Source organism: Poromitra crassiceps, assembly GCF_964638095.1.
Source record: "Poromitra crassiceps genome assembly, chromosome: 13".
Classification (NCBI taxonomy): Eukaryota; Metazoa; Chordata; class Actinopteri; order Beryciformes; family Melamphaidae; genus Poromitra; species Poromitra crassiceps.
The window spans coordinates 8,926,677-8,953,476 of record NC_139644.1 but is presented as its reverse complement, the minus strand read 5'-3'; the positions used below and the strand labels follow the sequence as shown (position 1 = coordinate 8,953,476).

The window sequence follows — 26,800 nt, the reverse complement described above, 5'->3', positions numbered from 1 at the left end:
TAGGCCTCCATACACACATACTGTAGACCCCCATACACACATACTGTAGGCCCCCATACACACATACTGTAGGCCCCCTACACACACATACTGTAGGCCCCCATACGCACATACTGTAGGCCCCCATACACACATACTGTAGGCCCCCATACACACATACTGTAGGCCCCCATGCACACATACTGTAGGCCCCCATACACACATACTGTAGGCCCCCATGCACACATACTGTAGGCCCCCATGCACACATACTGTAGGCCCCCATGCACACATACTGTAGGCCCCCATACACACATACTGTAGGCCCCCATACACACATACTGTAGGCCCCCATACACACATACTGTAGGCCCCCATGCACACATACTGTAGGCCCCCATGCACACATACTGTAGACCCCCATGCACACATACTGTAGGCCCCCATACACACACATACTGTAGGCCCCATACACACATATTGTAGGCCCCCATACACACATACTGTAGACCCCCATACACACATACTGTAGGCCCCCATACACACATACTGTAGACCCCCATACACACATATTGTAGGCCCCCATACACACATACTGTAGGCCCCCATACACACATACTGTAGACCCCCATACACACATACTGTAGGCCCCCATACACACATACTGTAGACCCCCATACACACATATTGTAGGCCCCCATACACACACACTGTAGACCCGCAGCCGCAGACACTGATTTCATTTCATTTTGTCTCTCGGGTCCAAATCTGCAACACGTTGTCATTCTGGCCCCGTAATAAATCATGTCTGTGGCACACACCCTGGGCACCGGATGGAACGCACCAGGTATCCTTGTGCACAATATGACATGCCCACGGGTGCACCGTTAAACAAGCACTGTGTGCACCTGTTGAGGTGAGGCAAAGGTCACGTTATACCTTGGGAGGCACAGAATAGGTTTAGGCATGGGGGAGGGGTCTCTTAGATTTAGGCACGGGGGAGGGGTCTCTTAGGGTTAGGCACGGAGGAGAGGTTAGGTTTAGGCATGGGGGAGGGTCTCTTAGGGTTAGGCACGGGGGAGAGGTTAGGTTTAGGCATGGGGGAGGGGTCTCTTAGGGTTAGGCACGGGGGAGGGGTTAGGTTTAGGCATGGGGGAGGGGTCTCTTAGGGTTAGGCACAGGGGAGAGGTTAGGTTTAGGCATGGGGGAGGGGTCTCTTAAGGTCCTTACACATCGGGAGTGTTTTTTTCATGCGATTAATTCGCACGTCAATAATATTTTCCGAGCCTATATCAGTCAACGCAACCGTGCATACCAATGGCGAAGTTTCGCTGAGCGTTATTGCGGTGTTCATTTTTTCGAACCACGGTCGATTTTTCAGAAGTTCGCTTCCGACGTGTACACATCTGTGGCTGTGATTGACAGGTGGGTCAAAACTCGCATCGCAATTTCGTGCCGTATATTCGCATCGCTCTTGATGTGTAGGGACCTTTAGGGTTAGGCACGGGGGAGGGGTCTCTTAGGGTTAGGCACGGGGGAGAGGTTAGGTTTAGGCATTGCCCTAACCCTCTCTTAGGGGTGGGCACAGGGTGGATGGGGCTTAGTTTTAAGCACTGGTAGTTTGGATATGGGTTAGGGTTAGGGTCTCTATCTCAGTGGGTCTTAAGGGGGTTAGAGAACCCGGGAGGGGGAGACCCTAACCCTAAGCATTCTCCTGGAGACCCTAATCCATAACCAGGGACGGGGTCTTTTCCCCTTGGAAGATATAGCTCCAGCCTCCAACCCCACAGCGTAACTTGACCTTTGCTGACCCTGACCAGGTGCGTCCGTGTTGGTTCCATAATACACCCGAGGTGTGACGGCTTGTTTAACGGGGCGTCCCTGGGTGTATCATGCCCAAAAAGGTAGGCCTTTAGCGGGCGCGTTTCCATCACCGCACAAGGTGCCTTACAGAGCAGTTATATATCACACGGCTGAAGGGAGAACAGGGTGAAATCACAGAATATTTCAGGATTTATAGAATAAGTATGTAGGTATATAGATAACAGAATGTAGAGATAACAGAGATCAAAATAGACTACACATTATCTAATTGTGGTAATTTCTTGTAAATTAAATAATGCTGAAGTTTAACAATCCATCAATTTACTGGGGACCCTGGAACCCCCTGAAGGACCCCAGGTGGTCCCTGGACCCCACATTGAGAACCATTGATTTATCTATGGTCATTTATGAATCCATCACTGTTGTCATTTTGATACACTTATAATGGGTTTCAGCTCTGCTGGTTTTTTAATGTTTTACATTCAGCTGCTGCTACAGGTGAGCTTCACTGACAAGAACATAGAACTTACTAAACCAAATGCTCTCTCTTCTCTCCCCTCTCAGTTAAAGCAGAGCAGCAGAGACAGAAACACAGATTGCTGGATGCTAGCTAGCTGGAGCTGGGTTTCTCACGTGAGTCAAGAAGACCCACAGAAGGTCAGGACCAGGTTTGAAGAGGGTCAGCAGAACCTGAACTCAACTTTGCTAACATTTTTATGAATTATCTTACTATCTTCCGTGGCGCACAATTGCTCGAGTGACATCACTGATAACATCATAATTGCTTGAGTGACATCACTCATGACATCGCAATTGCTCACATAGACATCACTGACATAAACATACTGTATAGTCACTGAGAGCCAGAGGAACTGAGTGTGCAAAGCTAAACACATGAGTTGGCATGAGTTTGCTCAAACCCCCATCCTCTCCAGAGAGTCATCACCCTAGCCTGGGTAAACCCAGCCTCCACGTGACCTCTATGTACCATCAGTCACCGAAGAAAGAAGACACTTACGCTACAGGCAGGCATAGCCTGTGACGTCACGTTGAAGGCTGGGTTTACCCAGGCTATCATCCTGTGACGTCACGTTGAAGGCTGGGTTTACCCAGGCTATCATCCTGTGATGTCATGTTGAAGGCTGGGTTTACCCAGGCTATCATCCTGTGATGTCATGTTGAAGGCTGGGTTTACCCAGGCTATCATCCTGTGATGTCATGTTGAAGGCTGGGTTTACCCAGGCTGTGACGTCATGTTGAAGGCTGGGTTTACCCAGGCTATCATCCTGTGACGTCATGTTGAAGGCTGGGTTTACCCAGGCTATCATCCTGTGATGTCATGTTGAAGGCTGGGTTTACCCAGGCTATCATCCTGTGATGTCATGTTGAAGGCTGGGTTTACCCAGGCTATCATCCTGTGATGTCATGTTGAAGGCTGGGTTTACCCAGGCTGTGACGTCATGTTGAAGGCTGGGTTTACCCAGGCTATCATCCTGTGACGTCATGTTGAAGGCTGGGTTTACCCAGGCTGTGACGTCATGTTGAAGGCTGGGTTTACCCAGGCTGTGACGTCATGTTGAAGGCTGGGTTTACCCAGGCTATCATCCTGTGATGTCATGTTGAAGGCTGGGTTTACCCAGGCTATCATCCTGTGACGTCATGTTGAAGGCTGGGTTTACCCAGGCTGTGACGTCATGTTGAAGGCTGGGGTTACCCAGGCTGTGACGTCATGTTGAAGGCAGGGTTTACCCAGGCTATCATCACCCTAGAAATGTGTGTGTCCATGTGTCAATTTCTAGTTCTTGTAATAATGCTACATTCGTTTCTAACTGGGAAGTGGCAAATTGACATAGCTAGCCTATCAAATCAAATAAAACGCCACATTAACATTGGGAGTTCCTACTGGCAAACTTGGGTATATGATCGTGCGTTCCTTTATCGCAAAATAACTGGGATGTGGAGGCTAAATGACGTCACATCCGTTTTGTTAGCGTTCCATTTGCAGAAAACTAGAGCTGGGAAGTTCACTGTTCATTGGTCAGATCCAGTCGCTAGCCAGGCTAGCCATTGTTAGCAATAACAGTTGATAACAAGGCATTTCGCGGCATTTTGCGCATACAAACACTGCAGCCTCATGTCCACACAGATAGAAGTTAGGCAGTGCTGTGTGTACAGCTGATTTAATGAGACACAAACAAAATAGAAGTGCTAAACCCAGGAATCAGCTAGATTATATTCTGGACTCTGACCCTTATAAGAAGAAACGTGTTTCTATTATCTACACAATGCTACAGGGGCAAAAGCAGATATCTTGGGACAAAACAAAGGCAGCATGGGAGAAAGATCTAGGTGAAGAGCTTTCTGAGGATGCCTGGCAGTACAGCCTGACCCGTATTCACACCTCCTCACTGTGCATACGACACGGTCTGATTCAATTTAAGGTGCTCCACCGGCTCCACTATTCAGGAGAGAGACTGGCCAGAATTTATCCCGCCGCCGACCCTGGATGTCCGCGATGTAGCCACAGTCCGGCGTCCCTGGGACACATGTTTTGGACATGTCGCACTCTCAACAGCTACTGGGAACAAATATTCGGTGTATTCTCACACATGTGTGGACAAACCATAGCCCCTGATTTCCACACAGCCATTTTTGGTATACCACCCCCAAACTGCAATGTTACAGCTTTGCAGGCGAATGCTTTAGCCTTTGCTTCATTGTTAGCTCGTAGACTTATTCTTTTTAACTGGAAGTCAAAGAAAGCACCATCATTTTCACAGTGGTTAAAGGTCCTCTCTTTTTTGCCTCTAGAAAAGCTCAGATATAAAGTAAGCAGAGCCCGCGAGAGCTTCACTCTGACCTGGAGTCCGTTCATAGACTTTGTCAAAGAGTTTTCTTTTCACTGAAGGTACTGTCCAACTGGATGCAATCACAGTATATACAGACGTTTACACAGCCTTGTATTATTAATGACATATATCTGAACTGAAGTGTGATGTCCCTGTCTAATTTTTTGTTCTTGTTTCTGTTTTTGTTTTTTGTTTTGTTTTTGTTTTCTCTTGGAGCCTTGGGGTGGGGAGGGGGGGTTTCTACTTTTTTTTTATGATGTGTACTATGTGTATATTTGTTATAATCTGAAAAATGAGAAATAAAGTATTAAAAAAAATAGAAGTGCTAAACAACATTACTACGATTACAACTACTGTTGTTGCGCGGCACAGCCATCTTGGATTTTTGAGGTTGGGGCTGCTGAGGCTGCTACGAGTTTGGAATGGGAAATACCAGCTCTGGTGACGTCACCGTCCTTTGAAGTCGTAAGATTACCAGTTCCCAGTTCTAAAGGAATGCACGATGATTTCTCAACCCCCAGTTGCTCTGCAGCGTCATTTCAACATGGCGCCCAAAACATATTTAAAGGAACAGCTCACCCTAAAATCCAAAATACATATATTTCCTCTCACCTGCAGTGCTATTTATCCATCTATATCGTTTTGTGGTAGTTGCCTGAGTTTTGGAGATATCGGCCACAGAGTTTCTGCCTTCTCTCCAATACAATGGAACTGGATTGGCTTGTGGTGCTCAAAGTGCCAAAGAAATACAGTACATTTGATAAACTCAACAGCAGTGTCTCTTTCCAGAAATCATGACCCCGTTACTCAAGATAATTCACAGACCTTGTTATGAGCAGTTTCATGGAGGAACTATTTTCTTTTGACCGAACTACACCTGCTAGCTGCTAGCTAGTTCCTACATGAGACTGCAAAAGAAAATAGTTCCTACATGGAACTGCTCACAACAAAGTCTGTGTATCTTGAGTAACCCGGTCATGATTTCTGGAAAGAGACGATGCTGTTGAGTTTTTCAAAAATATTTTTTGGGCACTTTGAGCACCACAAGCCGAGTGCCATCCAGTTCCATTGTATTCAAGAGAAGGCAGACATCTCTGCGGCCGATATCTCCAAAACTCAGGCAACTATCCAAAACGATATAGATGGATAAATAGCACTACAGGTGAGAGGAAAAATATGTATTTTGGATTTTAGGGAGAGCTGTCCCTTTAAAACATATTTTTTTTACACATTTTTCTTTTCTTTTCAACAATTGCAAGCTTTCAGATGAATCAGCATATAGTTGGTTAAACCCATACAACTAAACACTCATGTTGTTATTAGCTGTTAGCTTAGACAGCTATTAGCATCCATGGTTTTGCGAAGCTTGCAAGATAGGATGCAAGTATGCAAGAATGCAAGTAGGTCGGAGATGACGCTTGCCATTTGCCACTGGTCAGCTCCTATAACGAATGCAGCATTAGAGCATGGTGATGATGATGATGATGATGATAATAATACATTAATAATAATAATAATAATAATAATAATAATAATAATAATAATAATAATAATCTAATGATGAATAGCTACTGATATCCCATAATCATATCATAAACATGTATTCTGTCCGACCTTGGCTCATAAATCACCAAAACAACCAAGTCATACCTCTCTCTCTCTCTCTCTCTCTCACACACACACACACACACACACACACACACACACACACACACACACACAGAGTCCTCCTGTAATGGCTGCCGCCGCTCATTGTTCACATCATCCTGCTTTGTCCTCAGCGCCATTTTGCCTCTGCAGCCTGGAGGGAGCAGAGCAGCTGCTAGCTTCATGTTCACAGAAGAAGGCTAGAAGGCTAGGCTAAGCTAACACTAGCTCCTGTTCTCAGTAACAGGAGCAGCTAGGCTATAGGCTAGCTGCTGATGCAAGGATGTGTTGTGAGTTGTGAATGTTTGGGAAGCAGAAAAGCTAGGCTGTGTCTGTTTACAGAGAGGTGAAGCGAAAGCTAGCCCTTCGCTCCTGCTGTCCTATACTACTGGCTGTAGGAGGCTAGCTGTGCTAAGCTAACTGTTAGCTCTGCTCTGAAACACATAATATGCTCTCATTTAACCCTTGTCTTAAGCCTAACACACAGAGCCAAGCTATATCAGTCTGTGTTTCTGTCCTGTAGGTTAATGTGGGGAAACTATAGTGCAAAACATTTCACCTAAAATCCTCCTGTCCAAATGATGTTCCAAAAATACAAACTCACATTAAGATGAAAATGTAACGACAGGAACAACCATACAGATATACAGCAGAGCTCCAATCAAACACAACATGCATTTCATAACAGGCTGATGGCAAAACAGTTTGTGATAAAAGCTGGAAATATTAAGGCACTATGACAGCTTTCAGGCTAAAATATTTTAAGCTATTAAATGGCCTATATAACATAAACACACACACACACACACACACACACACACACACTTGAATGGATTGCCATTGCAGCAATTAATAGTCAATAATAACAAACCTAAATATAATAATAATAATAATGATAATAATAATAATGTGATCTTAAATTATTATGTTGTTTTATGTATATTGCTACATATCACAGCCTACTATAATAGCCTATTATTATTGTTGTTATTATTATTATTAGCAGTAGTAGTATTACTGTATTATTATTATTATTATTATCATCATCATCATCAATTCAAATAATTCATGTTGGGACTTCCACATAATTTTCACATTATTATACATAGCTTAATGTGCAGTCAACATTCATTCAGCAGCTTCTATCATGTGGAAATAAACAACAACGACTTAACCAGCTGGTAAATGTTTGTGTTTTTTTATTATCATTTCCACTATGAAAATAATGTACAATAAATAATTTTGATTTATTTTCACTATTAAAGAATCTGAATAAATAAACTAGGGTCTAAAACTCGGATCATCAGCAGGTTTGTTTTTCTTCTTCACACGGACAGAAAGTCTTCTGTTGATTCCTAACAGCAGTCCAGCGATCTGCATCTAGACACCAACCGTTCCTGAGAATTATTACGGATACATGAAGCTGCACTGGAATGGGCTATGAGACAAATCCACACAGCCTACTGCCAACGGTGGAACAATAATAAAATAAAAAATAAAATAAAATAAAAAATAAATGCAATAAATACCTGAAATTTGGACAAGGGCAGAGAGAAAAATCCACTATTTCGATCGGACAAAATCAAATTTCTATATTTCCCTTTGAGGATAATAAAAAAAATAAAAAAATAATGGACTGGCCTTTCATCATCAGACTTTTCTTTAACTATCCGCTAAATAAAAACCACCAAGAAGAAATGAAAAAAGGAAAGCAAAAGGAAAGCACAGCCTTTTCGTTCAGAAATGTTTCAGGAATGTTGCAGCTTTCTGTCCAGAGTAGACCGCGCGCACTCAGCACCGTGCACCAGCTTCACTCCAGTGTGTTTTCAGACTGTGTAAACAAACGGGCAAATACAGGCACTCCAAATATAAAGGATATCACCGAGGAAGGGGAAAAAGAGTCAGCCTATTGTTGTGATTAAATAAAAAACGCCATGTTTCAAATGCTTTTTAGTATTTATTATTCCTCTGTGTTATTTTCACATTTGGATTGTCTGGATTGTCCTTTGTTTTGCAGCACTTTCCCCCGTTTTTTCAGCAGCAGCGTTATACCACCCAAACCAAACCAGTCGTTTTCTTCTTGTCTGGCTCTGCAGTCTGTGCGTTCAGAAGTTGAGGTGCTGGAGGTCGATGGTGCACAGCGTGCTGGTGAACAGGTCGAAGTCCTCCTCGGAGAAGTCCACGGGGCTCTCCAGGCCTGAGCTCTGCAGGCTGGGCGAGAGGCAGCCAGAGTCCCCGGTGCCGAACAGAGTCAGCTCGGGCAGGGCGGAGGATGCGTGGATGTGTGGATCATGTGTGGGTTGTTTGTCTCCATCACCTCCTCCTATAGGCCCGTCAGAGGCGCCAGCTGCCAGCGGCTCAGGGCCTCTCTCCTCGGGCGTGGGCTGCGCTTTGTCCCCGCTGTCATTCTCGTGGGCGGTGGGCGCGGCAGCAGTGTCCGAAGATGCGTTCCCGCCGGTACCCGAGGCTTCGAGCGGCTGACTCGAGTACGGCGAGTCGGCCCCGGCGCCTTCCAGCGGCTCGTGCTCGTCGCCCGGCTCGTTCCCGCCGCCCGTGCCCGTGTGCGTGCATGTCTGGCGCTTGTGCTTCATGCGGCGGTTCTGGAACCAGACTTTGACCTGCCGCTCGGTCAGGTCCAGCAGGGCGGCTATCTCCACGCGCCGCGGGCGGCACAGGTACTTGTTGAAGTGGAACTCCTTCTCCAGCTCCAGCAGCTGCGTGTTGGTGTAGGCCGTGCGCAGGCGCCGCGACCCGGCTGCAGCCGAGTCCAGACCCGCCTGGGATGGGTCTGAGAGAGGGAGAGAGAGAAGACAGAGGGATAGGTGTTCAGAGGTTTTATGTTTTGCATGAATTGCCATATCCCAAGAATATCCCATTTATTTTGTTGTCTTTAGATTGGACTTGATTTGAGATTAGCAGACATAAAAAGGAAAGCAATCTTAAGGATAACACGTGAGAGTGATAACATTTAGCCTGTTTCCAACATGGTCCCAATATGTTAAAAGACAAGAAGCACAAGACATTAAATAAACAAAAACATTCCTCAAAACCCAAAACACGTCACCACCACAATAATTAAATAAAAATAACTCCCATCAGAAGAAACAAGGACAGATAAAATAATAATAGATACAATTCCAGGTGTTATTATAAATCTGTGACCCTGTTCCATAAAAGTCCTACAAGCTGACTTCTAGCCCCTCTCATATTTAAAAACATAATGTGTAACTGAAGGCTGTTCCTCAACATGACGCCATTCAAACCACCTCGAGTTCAAATTGAAATCTCTAGTTTTATTGCCTAAGGATGGTAGCAGCCATATGCACTGAGCTGCATGCAGAAATTCCCCTCGGCCCTTATGTCTGTCTGTAATAAAACAGTAATAAAAAACACGCGCTCTCATCAGAAACTCTCCTCTCGATCACAGCGGCAGCAGCCAAAGTCATAGCTGTTAAAGAGCGAACCGATTTGGCGCTGCGTAAAAAAGCCCCGAAACACAAACCGCAGATAAAGACGGATTGCCAGCTATGTCGGAGCGGGGTTTCCCCCTCCGTGGAGCCCGGAGAGCAGAGAGCCTGCTGCGGGGAGAGGCTGCAGCGTGGGTGGGGTGAGGGGGGTGGGGGGAGTGGGGAGGGAGGGGGGGGGGGGGGGGGGTGCAAATCAGGGGAATATGGAGGAAATGTGCATGGAAATGTAGGAATGTCCAAATGAAACGAAAGTGGCAGTGTCTGTCACAACCTGCAATCGTGAATAATTATTCAGAAAAATAAAAAAACATGTATATGTCTCTCAGCTAAATGTGATCAGAACAGAAAAAATAAATAAAATAAATGAATTGTGTGAGAAAATATAAAGGAACATGAATTTCTATTGAAATGAATGGGGATTCTGCATGTATGTGTGTCAAAAGCCTGAAAATCCTGGTGGGGGGAAAAATCACCTCCATCCTCTCATTCTCCTGGATTTCAGCCCCAAAAACACGTCAAAGGAACGAGTCCTGGCTGGAAGACCAGGTGCAGAGTGTATGTGCAGCCTGGCTCCTCTTCTCCCAGCCCCCCCATATTTTATCCCCTCGCCTCGCCATTATATACCTCCATCCAATATGGCCACCATCACTAGTGTGGTTATGAATATATATCATGCTGCTGCTCCTGCAGGCCGCTTCTCTCTCACACACCACCCCCACCCCAACCCCAAACAGAAAGATACAGGCGCCTCTCTGCGTGCACAAAAATGGTCCACTTCATCTCTGTGCGCTTTTACGCACAATAAATAGATTTTACGCACAGGAGAGATTTGGTTGCAAAGCACTGCAGCATAATGCAGTGGTTTAGATGGCTTCCCCACTGACACAGCATCACAACACATTCACACACACACGCACACACGCACGCACACACACACCGAGGTAGATAGACACAGCCCGTGCTGCTGTAATGGACGGCAGGTTATAGGATGGAGATGCAGTGAGAGTGTAAATGGTAAATCAAAGAACAGCCCCCCCCCAACCCCACCACTAATGTCTTCCACTGCAGCTCTGCATTTAGCATACCCCCTCCACACCCCACACACCGGCTCCCCGCATCTCAGTGTACCGACCTGTGGGTGACTCGATGCCCGCCGAGGCGTACCCAGAGGCGGGGGGCTGTGGGGATGACGAGGCGGCGGGCTGGATGATGGACCCTCCGCTGCCTGAGCTGGGCTTCGGGGTGCATTTCTTGGCCGATTTCTTCTCCTTCATCCAGGGGAACTCGTGGGCCAGCGTGGCCGGGGCATGGGCCTGTCCGGACGGACAGGGCTGCTGGGCGGCCCGGTGCTGCTGGTGCGTCTGGAGGAGGCCATTAGCGGCTACTGTGGAGGCTCCTCTGCCCCGGTGCTGCTGCTGGCTCCTGGCTGCAGCAGGCTGTGGTCTCGGCTGGCTGGCTGCGCTGCACGGGCTGAGGCTGGGGATGGTGTGCTCGAAGGGAGGCGGAATTACTGTCGACTCCTTGATTGATGAAGTTTGAAATGACTCCAGGACGGCGGGGAAGGACGTCAGGCACTCTGCTAGGGACGGCTGGCTGTTGATAAAACCGATCTCCCTCTCAAATTCAAAATTCATAGCTCCCTCAGAAGACGGCGAGATCCCGAACAATCCCTTCCCCCAAAAATAATAGAAAATAAAACAACAACACAGACAATATGGCTTCTGGAAAAATAAAAATCTAACCAAAAAGAAAAAAAACGCAGGGTCGTTCAGGCTGATCGCGACCGCAATGGCGTATTAGCGGGTCTATATAATAATTGTGTATATTGGTGATATTACTAGCGTATGGGGACCTGGGTAGGCTAAACTGAAGAACTATGGGGCGAAATTGCAGCCAATTCCTGGTCACCTGACCCGAAACAGCCAATGAGGAGCGCGGGGCCTGGTGGCGAGCTGTGAGAAGCGCATTATTATTTTTCCAACAAACGCTGTGGAGGAGAAGAAAGCCCACCGCGAGGATATGTGCTATTGTTTTGTCTTACCGGGGGGTCATGCACGGATTAAAACCCCGGTCGCCATGTGTGGCGCGTGGGCGGCGAGCCGGCGCATCACGGCCCGGTTTCCACACCGCAAACAATAGACAGCATCTCGTGGACGGCCCCCCCCCCCCCGGTCCTCTGGGTGATGTAATGACGGTTAACATTAGGTGAACGGAGCCGTTTACAATATGGCTCCCTAAAAAAATCACTCACACTCGCTCACTCACTCACTCACTCACTCACTGACTCACACACACACACACACACACACACACACACACACACACACACACACACACACACACACACACACACACACACACACACACACACACACACACACACACACACACACACACACACACACACACATCCACATCATGTTTACAGCAGTCAGATCATTAATCTTGTGAAGTGTGACAGCAGCAACAGCAGCCTGAAGTAAAGTTAGTTGGAGGCTGTTTTGAGACGAGACTACTGTCCCACTGTAGAGAGAGAGAGAGAGAGAGAGAAGCCCAGATTTAACTGTAGGCCTAAAGCAATGGGGAAAAGGGAGAGAGAGAGGAGCCTGTGTAAGTGTGTCAAATTTAATATTTTATGTTTTCTAGATGTCTGGAGTGTGCGGAGAGGTGATGGAAGAGCGAGAGAGATACAGAGAGAGAGAGAGAGAGAGAGAGAGAGAGAAAGATACCCTAAATGTCCTCCCTCTCTCCCTCTCCCTCTCTCTCTCTCTCCCTCTCTCTCTCCCTCTCTAGTCTGTGCGTGTTAAAATTCGCTCGGTGTGTGTTTGCGCAGGAGAGTTCACAGCGAGGTCGCTCTCTCGGTGCAGCAGCAGCAGGGGAGGTTAGACTGCAGGCCTCAACATCCCTCCAACTCCAACAGCAACAACAACTCCAACAACAAATAACAATAATAATAATACTAATAACAACAACAATATGATATGATTAGGCAGTCGGTAGCAGCGGAGTGTGAGAACGTGCTGAGTTGCCTGCTGTCGGCACGGTCGGGTCTATAAAAAGCAGGATCAGGGAGTTTAGCGCGAGGATATTTTCGGGACGCCCGGAGGAGCCGCGAGCGGAAAAAAGAGAAGTGCGGTGATCAATCTTTCTCTGGCTGCAAAGAGTCTGACAGCCTCTCTCTCTCTCTCTCTCTCTCTCTCTCTCTCTCTCTCTCTCTCTCTCTCTCTCTCTCTCTCTCTCTCTCTCTCTCTCTCTCTAGCTCCAATAATAATCAGGTTATCAAACTATCGCCTTTTTACGCACGCGTAAAAACGTTTCCCACTCCGCGCGTCAACACACAACACAGTTTAGAAGAATATAATCCGTGTTATCTCTATGTTCAAAACCAGGGAGAAACCGCCCCCCCCCCCCCTCTCTCTCTCTCTCTCTCTCTCCCACACACACTCTTTCCCAGGGCATTTGGCTTCGCCTCTGGCTCCAAAAGAGACAGAATAGCAGCAGAATGTGTGTGGGAGTGAAGCAGCCTATTGAAGCGCAATAGGGCCTCCTCTCTCTCTCTCTCTCTCTCTCTCTCTCTCTCTCTCACACACACACACACACACACACACACACACACACACACACACACACACACACACACACACACACACACACACACACACACACACACACACACACACACACACACACACACATCAGAACAGAAAGAGAAACGGTGCTGACCGTGCAGCAGAGATCTGGGACAGACTCAACTTTTACTTCTTATTTTAGACTTTTTATTTATTTATTTGACAATATCAGCGGTTTTTGTTGTGTGTGTGACTGTTCTGGACTGTTTACTGTCTGGCACTTTTGGTACAGCTATTTTTTTTCCCCTGTCCAAATTGTTAGGCCTGGTTGTGGACCCGCGACTGAACAGGACTTGTGTGTGTCTTATTTCATTGTATCTTATTTTATTTTACTTTAATTTAGCCAATTCAATTGTATTTACTTTATTTTAGGCAATTTTAATTGTATATTTTAGCATTTTTTCAGCCGGCATGCAATTTATTTTAATGTATTTTATTTTTTATTTTATTTTAGCTTCTCGTATGTGGGTAAAATTATGTCTTTAGCCTGTCCTGCATGCAGTTAAATCCTAATATTTTGGATTTTGTTTGGACACTGAAACAACTGCTGCGAAAACACCGAGCTATCTAAAAACCAACAAAAATTGCCAAATTGTAATAATTTAATAATTGTAGACATTTGTTCCCCTGAGTCATGTATGGATTAAAACCCTGTGAATAATAACAAATTAAATACGATTGGACATGTGAATTCTCTCTTATTATTATTATTGTTGTTATTATCAGTGTTGATATGAGGCTTAGCTATTGTGTAGCCTATAAATATTACACTTTTCTTACTAATAAGCTTGATAGCTATCATAAAACAAGTTCACTGATTGCTTTTGAACAATAAACCCACCACATTTCTCTACCAAATACGCTATCCAAACGAATATTTCCGTTTATTTTTCTTCTTTATTCTTCTTTATTCTAGATCAATCCAAACGCATCATATTTATGTAACAGCCGTCCACGGCGCTGTTTACAACGGATAGATTATGGCGCTGAAGCCAAGCGTCTCTCTCTCTCCGTCTGTTTTTATGAGGCCATAAATTAGATCCAATCTTTCCTTATTGGTGTTTTTATTGTCTGTTAGTCCAGCGGGGACGTAACGGAAGCACGGCCGTTATTTATAGAGGAGCTGATTTATGTCCCAAGTTACTGAGAGAGAGAGAGAGAGAGAGAGAGAGAGAGAGAGAGAGAGAGAGAGAGAGAGAGAGCGAGAGACCCTGACCACGTGACCGTCCAAGGCGCAGGCCCGATGGCTTTTTTTAGGTTCTATTCTAACATCAACACAGGACACATAGCTACCTGGAGGTTCAGTGTGTGTGTGTGTGTGTGTGTGTGTGTGTGTGTGTGTGTGTGTGTGTGTGTGTGTGTGACAGAGTACACAAGAGAAACAGAAAGCCTGAAAAAGCTGCAGAGAGAACTGTAGAACAAGTTAAATGAACTAGTTTCCTGTGTTTCTCCTCCTTCAAGCTGCCTGTTTCTGGTTTCTAAAACTCTGGTTCGGGTGCCAAACTGGGTCACAGCATGGCCATGGTTTTGGGTCTCCTGTGAGATTGACTTTCATTCTCCATGCAGGCTGGAGAACTGTTTAAGAAACCTCACCCTCAAAGATAATCTTGGTCTAACATGTTCAAAGCCTATACGATTATTGTTGCATCTCATGGGTTTCTCAAACTCTGGTTCAGGGCCGGAAATGGGTCGCGGTCCCAGACAGGACAACAGAGACGTTATTACTCAGTTTGGGCTGAAAAACTTTAAGAGTCACTCTGAAGAAAGGATCATGAGAATCCACTCTGCATGATTTGAGTGGAGAATCTTGGAGGGGGAAAAATAAGGCTGCTGAGGTTTAGTTTTTCTAACGTGAAACTAATATTTTGGCTATTCTGTGTCTTTGCGTGGGTGTTGGTCGTGTTTATTGACTGTAGAGCTGCAGCTGCTCTCATGATAACAGTGTGATCGTTTCTGGATTTCACAGGTCAGGTCAGAGGTCAGAGGTCAATCGCCAATCGCCAGAATAAAATGTCGGCATTGTACGTAGGCTGTGTGGAATCCACGGACATGTAAAACTTGAACATTTCTGAAGCGAATTATGTTTCTTTTCACATTTCTAAAACATGGATATGTATGTCTACAATCTCAACGTACATTTCAAACACAGGGCCAGTACATTGTTGGATGGGAAAATTGACTCTTTCATTTGAAATGTAGTGACAGTTTACACTGCTGCTTCTGACACTGAACTTAAAATATCCACACCGATTCCCAGTTTGGGCCTTTACCTCTGAACAAATCAGGTTTAAATGGTGAACTGATGTTCTCAGGTTTTCAGACAGAGATGAGAGAGAAACTATCAGTGTTTCCTCATCGGAGAGACCAAACGTCCTCCTGGTCAGCCTGACATCATGACAGACAAACCATGTCAGTGTCACGTTTTGCCTTGCATTGGTGCGTAAAACAGACGTGTGTATGAAGGTGCAAAAACCAGCAGGGGGCGACATAGGAACTGCCAGCAGGTGGCGATATCGTGAACTGGTGCCTGAGGTAAAATGGTGGGGCTGTAAGGCCGTTGTGGTCGGGGTAGCGGATGGGTATAAAGTTTGCCTTCTGGCATCCGGGTAGTGCAGCGATAGATTCCCTGCCTCCCATCATGGGGGTTGCAGGTACGAGCCCCCGTGATACCTGCGACCTGGTTGGGCGTCCATACTGGCACAATTGTCTGTGTGTGGGAAGCCGGATTAAGGGTATGTGTCCTGGTCGGTACACACACTTTCTCCTGCCGGTGAAACTCCTCGCTGTCAGGTGAAAAGAAGCGTCTGGCGATCGCACATGTGTCGGAGGACGCATGTGCCTGATTACAACTCTACAAAGATTGGCAGAGGGGGTGGAGCAACAACGGGGCAGATTGGCAGGGGTGATTGGTGGGAAAACGGGAGATGGCGCAAAGAAAAGAAAGAGAAAAAGTTTGCCTTCGATGGCGAGGACCGGGGGTTTGATTCAGATCGTAAGCCACATTAAAAACCACAACTGTAACAACCAAGTTTTGGGACCTAATTGAACGTGTTGAAATGGGGCAACCTGGCGGGTGCTGCTGGTCCTTGGAGGCAGAACGGGACACTGACAGGCTGGACAATACGTGACAGCTACCCGGTGGCACAGCGGCTGTGTTACAGGCCGCGGTTTGACACCGGGCTGTCCTGGCTGTGAAGGAGTCAGGAAATCAAGTGTGTGCTTTGATTCCTGAGCGGTCCCGCGTGGCGCTGGGTATCGGGTTTGTTTTATCACCAGGAGGCTCTTGGATTCAAACTCCACCACCCCCCCCCCCCCCCCCCCCCCCCCTTCCCTCGCCTGGGATCCGGCCCAGTCTCTGACAGTATCGTCCGTGTAAACAGACTTGGAGATGAACACTAGCCAGCAGCCAAGTTTGGCCGCGGACGGTCCATTTGTCTGTTCCAGCCTTGGCAGGTGAAACAGCCGTCGTCAAGAAATCAGACACTCCCGTTCAGTTCTGAAGCATCAAGTTGGCACACGGGGGGAAACGGCGAAGGCGGATCGTGAATTGTTCAAATCCGACAGGAAAAAATTCTGCGTCCGCCTCGACTTGGAGCCTTGCCGGCAGCAGCTGGTCCTATATACTCCAACGACAGTTTGACGAGGGGTCGCAGGGGAGTCCCCAGCAAAACGAGACAAATTGTGTGATTTCACTATAGGATTTCAATGAATAGAAGTTAGTCCAAGAAGAGAATACAGTGCATATACTTGGTAATAGCTTTCACTCTCTCCTGTTATCTCCCCATCTATATTAGATTATATTCGCGCTGTTCGCGTCAGCTGGGTCGAGTCACGTTTTCGAGGAGCTGCACGCAGGCTGTGCCGGCAGGCTCGCTGACCGCGGCACACCGCTTGGCGCATTCGGCGAGGGGTGCGCCGCGGACGTATGTCAAGGCCTTTAGCTTCCAGTCTGGTTTGAAAAAGGCGTAAAGGAGATGGCGAGTGGATCTGAAGTCATGTTCTTTGTGTCAAATATGTTTTTGGTTTTGATTTCTGGCTTGTCACCTTGGACCGTGGCGTCCGGTCCGACTTTAGCGCCGGGGAAGTTTTCTGACAGCGATCCCTCGGTCTAGCCTGCTGTATCGGTACATCATGTGAGATAACGTTAACTTCTCCCATTGACTCCAATAGACTCCGGACATGCTTGCTAGTCTCCTAAGTGGGTGTGGCAGTAGGTGGAAACCTAGGTGGCACAGATACAGGAAGTGACTGGAAGTTGGGTTGTCACTATTTATATGAAAGGTCTTTGGTTTTGTTGAGAGTGGGTGATGTGGTTTGGAGCTGGTGACAGTGTAAAGGACTGAGGATGTTTCTGAATAACATAACATTTTATTAAAGAATTGTTCGACAGACAACTCTCTCAACAAGGAAAGAAAAAAGAGCTACAAAGGACAAAGAAAGGAAGTTGTTTTTCTCCAAAAAGACGTTGTTTTTTTCTTCCAGCTAATACTTTGTCTAAATCTTCTGACTATGCACGGGCCGGTTCCCAATGGCCACCCGTGCCTTGTTCCCTGTACAAGCCAAGACATTTATGTACAAGGGTCATAAGGAACATAAAAACTACTTATTTTCCTCTAAAATACAAGAACTAAAAAAATTAACTTCGGTACAATGGACAAGAAGAAACACAACGTTGTTTTTTTCTTTCATAACAGGTAAATACTAAAAAAGTACAGTATTTTTTCTCGATATAAATACATGAAGGATAAATAATAATAATAATAATAATACAAAACAGAAAGTCTTCTTTAAACTGGCTATAACAAATAAATATTTATATATGAATGTTCACTTGAACACACATTGGCGAAAGACGCTTTGATTGGAGGGCCTTCCGTCTTCAAAATAAGATTTTATTATTATTTTTTTTATTATTTTTCTTACCTTTAACCATCAAAATGTAAACTCTAAGTGCAACAATGATGCCCGGATGTGGAGGCGTCGGTGTAAACCTGCACTCTGCTCATAAAGCAGGAGGGGATCAGCTGCGGCTCGACCACGCACAGCTCGATTTGACCAAACACAAAGAGTTCGATCCCAAAACGGTTCCGATCCGCCTGGTGAGACGAGATCCAGACTGTTAAAGTCTCATTGTGTCAACAAAAGACTCAAATTAACAACTAGAATAAAAAGTAAGAGAGTACTGATAAAAAAGTACCGTCGTTTGTTTGACTTTGTGCTGTGGGAGTAGAGTCATTCTCATTTTGGAAGGAAACTCTTTGGTTATCGGGCTGTCCAAGGACGTGCCGCGAGCCGGACCTCACCACCGAGGGGTCCGCAAATGATCCCTGATGTTTCCAGAGTGTGAATACACACCGGCTCGTTTCTCCAGGACAAGCATTTTTGTTCAAATATATACCCTGTATCCACGTTAAAGTCAAGATATGTGAGAACAAAACAAAACAACATAAAAAAGTGTGGGCCTTTTCGCATTAGTGTCCGCTAATGTACGTGAACCCTTCCAGATTGATCGAGACAGAGAGAGAGAGAGAGACAGAGAGAGAGAGAGAGAGAGAGAGAGAGAGAGGAGGTGGGGCTTACCCAAACATAAATAAATACAGAGTTCTTCACTCTTCTTTTTTACCCTGTGTGTCGATGATGTGCTAAAATAAGAACTTTCAATCTTTTCTCCCACGTCCTCTGCTGTGTTTGTTTTAACATGTCAACAGCCAGGGACGCGTGTCAACGCAAGGAAGCTAGCTTAGCATTGCTACGTGTGTGTGTGTGTGGTATGCTAACGTAGCTTAGCATTAGATGTATGTGTAAGTCTGCGGGAGCTAGCTTAGCTTGCGAGCTCGTATAGCTTCTTAAACCCTGTAGTAGAAGTGATGGGGGAAGGGGGGTGGGGGGTGAGGGTGTGTGTGTGTGTGGGGGGGGGTGTCTGTGGGAGGGAGTTTGTCACTGCCAGACAGACAGACAGACAGACAGACAGACAGACAGTCAGACAGACAGACAGACAGGTTAGTAGCAGTGGGACAGTCTGGACAGAGACAGACAGGTGGACGAGACAGAAAGAGACGGCAAGGAGAACAATTCACTGGTTTGTACTTGCTGCTCATACCCAGGGTGTGTGCGTGCGTCTTTGTGTGGGCGCGCACGTGCACGTGCATGTGTGTGTGTGTGTGTGCGTGATGGAGAACCAGAGCCTGGAGTGTTGCCTGGAGTGGGAGAGCTGTAAATCTCCCAAGCTCGTTAACCGCACATTAAAATCTCAACTACTATATTTCATTTAGCAATGGGGGAGCTGTGTGTGTGTGTGTGTGTGTGGGGGGGGGAGTGTCATAAAAGTAATTTTTTAAATCCTAAGTGCGGTAAACACACGACCTAGTGATTGAAAGCTAATTTGTTTGTCTGCTGGGCGATACAGCTGAAATCAATATCACGAAATCGATATATAGGCCTATATATCGATACATGTCACGGTATGACTCACATCATGCAAATCACACTAAATAATCAAATTCATGTTCATCCCACTGGAACGAACGATAACATTAGTTGTGATGTCAAAGAAAACGGATATTTTCAAATTCCTTAATTGGTTCAGACAGCAGCATTCTGCGTCATGAAATCCCCAAAATCATGACATCATCACCACATGCTTCAGATCAATGATGATAAACCATTAAAAGATGATACACTATAATATTGGACTATCGCCCTGCAGCGTCTAGCTCCGCCCCTACAGGAGCTGGCTGGACACATTGAGCAGCGATGCAGGGGGCGTGGCTTCGACCTGATGACCACCAACTAATTGCTGGTGTTGGCAGTACTCTTTCTGCATCTCCAGATGAGCTGTTTTTTTTTTATAACTGAGAGCAAACACTTGTTGCTTGTTAACTTGTGAATCTTTTTTCTAAATGTGTCGATAATGTATCAGTAGAAAAGTCCAAGGGATACAGCCTGAAACACCTTGGTGTCAGAACTGCTCTAAAATACTATTGATTTCAATGGGGATCCTTAACAGATGTTCTAAGCGACTTTTACACAGATTAGTTTAATCAGCATTTTGTATGGGGAATGTTTTGGGTCCACGAATGGTATTGGATGAGGGGCGTGGCCTAATGACATTAGGTGTGTTATAGTAGCAGGTGAGTCCCTGTGTGGAGGCAGAGAGCGTGACAAACCAGTGGGGGGCGCTCCATGCGTCTCCTGCTCTCTCTGTCAGCGGTTCAGTCCGTTAGCTGCTCTGTTAGTGTCGTTACTCGCTCACTCTGCCCCCCGTCTCTAGTTCACGCCATGTAGTTATTTTGTTCCAAACCTGCTACAGGTGAGTGAGCTTGGGTGCTTCCTGGATTCTGCCCTGAGTGGAGGTGTGGTGCGCCGACAGCTCGGTGTACGTCGGGTGCGCGGGGGGGTCGCAGGGAGGCCCCGGCCCGCCCACGTGGTGCTGGTTGGCGGCTGACATGGGCCCCGTGCCCCCGTTGTAGTCCATGGTCTGGTGGTGGGGGGGCCCGGGGCCCAGGTTGGTCTGGTGGTGGGGGGGCCCGGGGCCCAGGTTGGTCTGGTGGTGGGGGGGTGCGGGGCCCAGGTGGTTCAGCCCATACATGGAGGCCCCCGAGCCGGGCATGGGCTCAGCGTAGCCGCCCCCACCCACATACACTGGGCTGGCCTGCATGTTGCCGGGCGTCCCATAGGGGGCGCCGCTGGCCTGCACCAGGCTGTGGTGCGGGTGGGGCTCGGCGTAGTCCGGGGCCGGGGCCCCATACTTCTGCTGCGGGGGACAGCCCTTCATGGGCACGTTGGGGTAGGCGGGGGTCATGGAGTAGGACACGCCCTGGTGGGGCTTCCCAAAGGAGGGGGGCGAGGGGGCATCGTACCCCACCCCCCCGCCCCCCAGGCCGTGCATGGAGTTCAGGAAGCTGGCGGACGACTGCATGGGCAGGGGAGGGGAGCCGGTGGGCGACGGGCCCCCGGACCCAGAGCCCAGGCCCTTGGCCTTCTGGTCCTTTTTGTACTTCATGCGGCGGTTCTGGAACCAGATCTTGATCTGTCGCTCCGACAGGTTGAGAAGGTTGGCCATCTCCACGCGGCGCGGCCGGCACAGGTAGCGGTTAAAGTGGAACTCCTTCTCCAGCTCCACCAGCTGGGCTGACGTGTACGCCGTGCGCGCCCGCTTTGACGCCGCCGACGAGCTGCCCGGAGGACTCTTCTCTCCACCACTACCACTCTCTGCTCCTCCTGAGGCTGAGGAGAGAGGAGAGGAGAGGAGAGACAAGACAGGAGAGGCAGAGCAGAGAAGACGAGAGGAGAGGAGACAAGAGGAGAGACAAGAGGACAGGAGAGACAAGACGGGAGGAGTGGAGAGGGAAGGAGAGCAGAGGAGGAGCAAAATGAAAGAAAACATGTTTCTGATGAGAAAGGGACAGGAGAGAAGAGGAAAACAAAAGGTAGAAGGGGAGAGGTGGAGAGGAAATGAGAGAATGAAAGGAGACAGAAAAGGAGAAACAGGAGGAGAGGGAGAGAGAGAGGATACAAAAAACACAATTAGCGTTGGGCTTGCAGGGGGAAATTGAAAGCATTGAGTTTGTTAATAAAGCAGGAGGAGGACTGATCCTCTGATATGACTTCAACACTTCATAACTGTGCCAGTTATTAAGCGGCACAGGTCCAGTGCTGCATGGAAGAGAGAGGGAGAGAGAGAGAGAGAGAGGGAGAGAGAGAGAGAGAAAGAGAGAGAGAGAAAGAGAGAGGGAGAGAGAGAGAGAGAGTGAGAGAGAGAGAAAGAGAGAGGGAGAGAGAGGAGGTGGAGAGAGAGGAGGTGGAGAGAGAAAGAGAGAGACGGAGAGAGAGAGAGAGAGAGGAGGTAGAGAGCTAAATTGCATCATAGCTGGATAGACAAACCGCCCACAGCCACAGCAGCCGTGGCAGTGGGAGAGCCGCAGTCAGTCCATGCTCTCTTCCATCAGTTCAGCACCAACACAACAGCTCTCTGCTCTCTTCCATCAGTTCAACACCAACACAACAGCTCTCTGCTCTCTTCCATCAGTTCAGCACCAACACAACAGCTCTCTGCTCTCTTCCATCAGTTCAGCACCAACACAACCGCTCTCTGCTCTCTTCCATCAGTTCAGCACCAACACAACAGCTCTCTGCTCTCTTCCATCAGTTCAGCACCAACACAACAGCTCTCTGCTCTCTTCCATCAGCTCAACACCAACACAACAGCTCTCTGCTCTCTTCCATCAGTTCAACATCAACACAACAGCTCTCTGCTCTCTTCCATCAGTTCAACATCAACACAGCAGCTCTCTGCTCTCTTCCATCAGTTCAGTACAGTACACATGTCTCTAGCTACAGTACACCTGTCTCTATACCTACAGTACACCTGTCTCTACCTACAGTACACCTGTCTCTACCTACAGTACACCTGTCTCTACCTACAGTACAATACAGATAGTCATGGAATTCTGGACAAAACCATATGTGACAATACAAATAAAAACAGGTTTAGGGGGGATTCGCTCGATTCGCGCGAGAGATCATGAGATCACGAAACCAGCAGAAACACGACAGAAATGGTTTCAGGTTCATTTCAATAGGGAGACACCATGTGGACGTGCATCTTCAGAGCATCATGTGGGCGTGCATCTTCAGTCTGTAATGGGGACTATAGGCTCTGTAACATGTCCACAGGAATATGAATGGAATGTTCTAAAGCAGCTTGTGTAAACGCCTTCATCTAAATACTGTCTTGTTTATAGTCAATAGTCAGATGATTGCTGTCCATGTAAAGATACCCACTGAGCTAGACGACTCTACTGCCCAAATCTGATGCTGTGGTGTGAAGCTAGACGACTCTACTGCCCAAATCTGATGCTGTGGTGTGAAACACCTCCTATAACGGCATCGTCTGGGTTTAGTTTACTCCCTTGATCAGACTGGACTTGATCTGATTCCTTACTTGTTTGTGTTGAGTGAGTTTCTCGACCCCCGGCCTCCTGAAGCTGTGGAACGCCCGACTGACTATCCTTTCACAAACACAGGCATCGATCTCAGCCTGCTGTTACCGCCTGCTGACACAGACAGACCTGTACCTGCTGTTACTGCCTGCTGACACAGACCTGTACCTGCTGTTACTGCCTGCTAACACAGACAGTCCTGTACCTGCTGTTACTGCCTGCTGACACAGTACCTGTACCTGCTGTTACTGCCTGCTGACACAGGCCGTCCTGTACCTGCTGTTACTGCCTGCTGACACAGGCCGTCCTGTACCTGCTGTTACTGCCTGCTAACACACAGTCCTGTACCTGCTGTTACTGCCTGCTGACATAGACAGTCCTGTACCTGCTGTTACTGCCTGCTAACACAGACCTGTACCTGCTGTTACTGCCTGCTAACACACAGTCCTGTACCTGCTGTTACTGCCTGCTGACACAGACAGTCCTGTACCTGCTGTTACTGCCTGCTAACACACAGTCCTGTACCTGCTGTTACCGCCTGCTAACACAGACAGTCCTGTACCTGCTGTTACTGCCTGCTAACACAGGCCGTCCTGTACCTGCTGTTACTGCCTGCTGACACAGGCCGTCCTGTACCTGCAGTCAACAGTTCCATCGCCTAAACCAGCGGCTCTCAACTTTTCTGGCTCCTCTGTCCTCGCCCCTGAGAACGGGGTCATGTCTTGTGACAGGCGGGGGGGTATAGAGGGTTTTCACGGAATTGTGTTGCTAGGGAACAGTATGAAACCTAACTTATTTCCTGTCAGGTTTTGCACTAGCAAACACCAGAGATAAGTAACTAAGTACAAATACTTTGTTACTACTTAAGTAGGATTTTCAGGTATCTGTACTTTACTGTGTATTTATTTTTCTGACAACTTTTTACTTTTACTTCCTACATTTTAACAGAAATATCTGTATTTTCTGCTCCTTGCATTTTCAAAACAGGCTAGTTACTTTAATTATAATGCACAACAACTTGTCGCACATCCAAAAGAAGACACCGGGTCAATCACAGATGATGTCACAGATCATGTCATCAGTGTTGTCACTCGAGCAATTACATCAGTGATGTCGAGCATAGTAATGTCATCAGTGAGTGCAGTGATGTCACTCGAGCAATTGTGATGTCATCAGTGGGTGATGTCATCAGTCGTCGTCTTATTGTAATGTCATCATGTAATAATGTTATGATGTCATAATGTCCAACCCCACATACAGTCCCTTCATAAAGCCTTCTGTTTGAGACAGAGCAGTGACAGATCTGAAGGAATGGCTGTTGGAGCAGGGCACGGTGACAGGCAGCTCCCTGATGCCGTCAACAGTGGAGACCTGGACAAACTGAGGAGCCTGCTGCAGGAAGACAGCTTCAGAAGGCAGATCGATGAGGAGTTTCTTTATGGGTGTTGGTGGTGCACCCCTCTGGGGCTCGCAGCCTGTGGGGGTCATGCTGCCTGTGTGGACTACCTGATCACCCAGGGAGCACAGGTAGAGCTAGCTGACTGACTACTATAACTCTACGGCTCTCTCCTCGGTCACCTGGACTGTGTCCGGATCCTCCTGGAAGCCGGGGCCGACCCTAACAGAAGCACACACGGCTCATACATCCCTCTCTACAGGAGTGCTGAATACAACCACCTGTTGTATTGGTCAGACTGCTTCTGCCTGCTGCTCCAGGCCGCTGGTGTTCTGACCCCGTGAAGTGGCTTCTGTCCTGCTGGAGGTGGTGCTGCATAACGGGTGCGAGGCGGCTCTCGTCCAGCTGCTCCTGGACCACGGAGCCGACCCGGCCCTGGTGAGGAAGCAGGCACAGCTGGAGGAGAGGGCGGAACGGGAGGCTCTCAGGGTCTTTCTGGAGGCCAAGAGATGTCCCTGCAGTCTGGCCCACGTGTGTCGGATCCAGATCCGCCATGTGCTGGGCACACATCGCCTGAACCAAGTCCACTGCCTCCCACTACTAACACAAGTCATGAAGGACTTCGTGCTCCACCAAAACTGACTTGAAGAACTGCCACTTTATTTATTTTTATTTATAGATTTAGTTCTTCAGTGACTGTGCTTCAAACAAATCCAGGACCAGAGATTAAATACCATCAGCATTCACCACCTGTAACTAATCCTACTACTAGAATTGGAGAGCTGTGTGTCCGTGTGCTCGAGTCCTCGTCTCCAGAATCCCCACCCTAGAATTGAACGTGCGGGAAATTCTGTTGATCTTAATATGACATGAGGATCAGTTTGCACAGAAACAGCCGGTATAAATACTTTTTACTTTTATATAGAGTCTTTAATTAGACAAGTAACTGTACTTCTACTTAAGTAAAGAATGTGTGTACAGGAAGTAAGCTATAGGACAAATTTGAATCTTTACGTTGTCAACTTAAAACCGTCTATACTGTACAACGTGCAACTGGTTCTTTGAAATGTGTGTGCGTGTGCGTGTGCGTGTATGTGTGCACGCGCACGTGCGTGCGTGTGTGCGTGTATGTGCGTGTGGGATGCTATCAATACGTGTTCATACTAATAAAGGCTGATGCAGCCCAGTTCAAACCAATAACACAGATCCTATCTCTCTCTCTCTCTCTCTCTCTCTCCTCTCTCCCTCCTCTCTCTCTCTCTCTCTCGCTCTCTTATCAACAACATAAACAACAGTTGAACTCAGCCTTTATCTCTGTGGATGGACAGATAGAGAGAGAGAGGGCGAGAGAGAGAGAGGGGGAGAGACAGAGCGGGGAGAGCGATATCATCTCATTGTCTAACTCACAAATCAGTGACATTTTCAAACACTCCTCAATAAACGCTCTCATCTCTTTTCATCTCTCTGTCAGGTCAACTTGGATGCTGCTCTCTCTCTTCTCTCTCTATCATGAATATGAAACTCATATTCATTATCGCAGAAGGTATTTATTTTCTGTTGATATCCACAAAGTCAAATAAAATACCCATCTCTCTGCTATCAAACATGCACATGATTCTCCTTGTGTCCTTTTTTGAATGTCTTCCAATTTGAACACCCTCTCTCTCTCTCTCTGTTATCAAAGATGACAGTTAAATCCATTCTCTTAATACTTAACTTGCAGCTGACAGCGGGCGATCTGAGGAGGAGGAGAGAGGAGGAGGAGGAGGAGGAGAAGAGAGGAGGAGGAGGAGGAGGAGGATAAGGATGCAGATGAAGAGGATTGATAATGGAGACCTGGTTGTAATGTAGTTTGGGTGCTGGTTCCAGCTCGCCTAATTCAGCAGAATGGATAAGCCAGCGCACTAACGATCCTCCTGATCGATCGTTAAGCTGTTTGAACTGCCGGCTCCTCCTCCAGCAGCTCTCTGCCCTCACTCAGCCCTTCAGTCTGCAAAATACTTTGTTTTTGTTACAGTTACTTTTTGTGCTGGTTTATTATCATTGTTGGGCAACTTACTCGGAAAAT

The 26,800-nt window shown here is 47.2% G+C and overlaps 2 protein-coding genes across 3 annotated transcripts in view; both read right to left on the bottom strand.

Annotated features, from left to right (window-relative positions):
• Positions 1-7,532: 7,532 nt before the first annotated feature.
• LOC310788014 (homeobox protein Hox-B2a-like) lies at positions 7,533-11,400 on the bottom strand (the record flags this gene model as incomplete). Its single annotated transcript, XM_083649479.1, has 2 exons — positions 7,533-9,087; positions 10,899-11,400. 2 exons carry the CDS (start codon positions 11,398-11,400, stop codon positions 8,405-8,407), a joined length of 1,185 nt encoding a protein of 394 aa, XP_083505605.1. The 3' UTR covers positions 7,533-8,404.
• Positions 11,401-19,677: 8,277 nt separating this feature from the next.
• LOC310787665 (homeobox protein Hox-B3a-like) overlaps positions 19,678-26,800 on the bottom strand; it is a 22,121-nt gene continuing 14,998 nt past the window's right edge. For both annotated transcript variants that reach the window (XM_083649143.1, XM_083649144.1), the window contains exon 4: positions 19,678-21,621. In XM_083649143.1, coding sequence (XP_083505269.1) covers positions 20,699-21,621 — 923 coding nt within the window. In that variant the 3' untranslated portion in view covers positions 19,678-20,698. The remainder of the gene's footprint in view (positions 21,622-26,800) is intronic.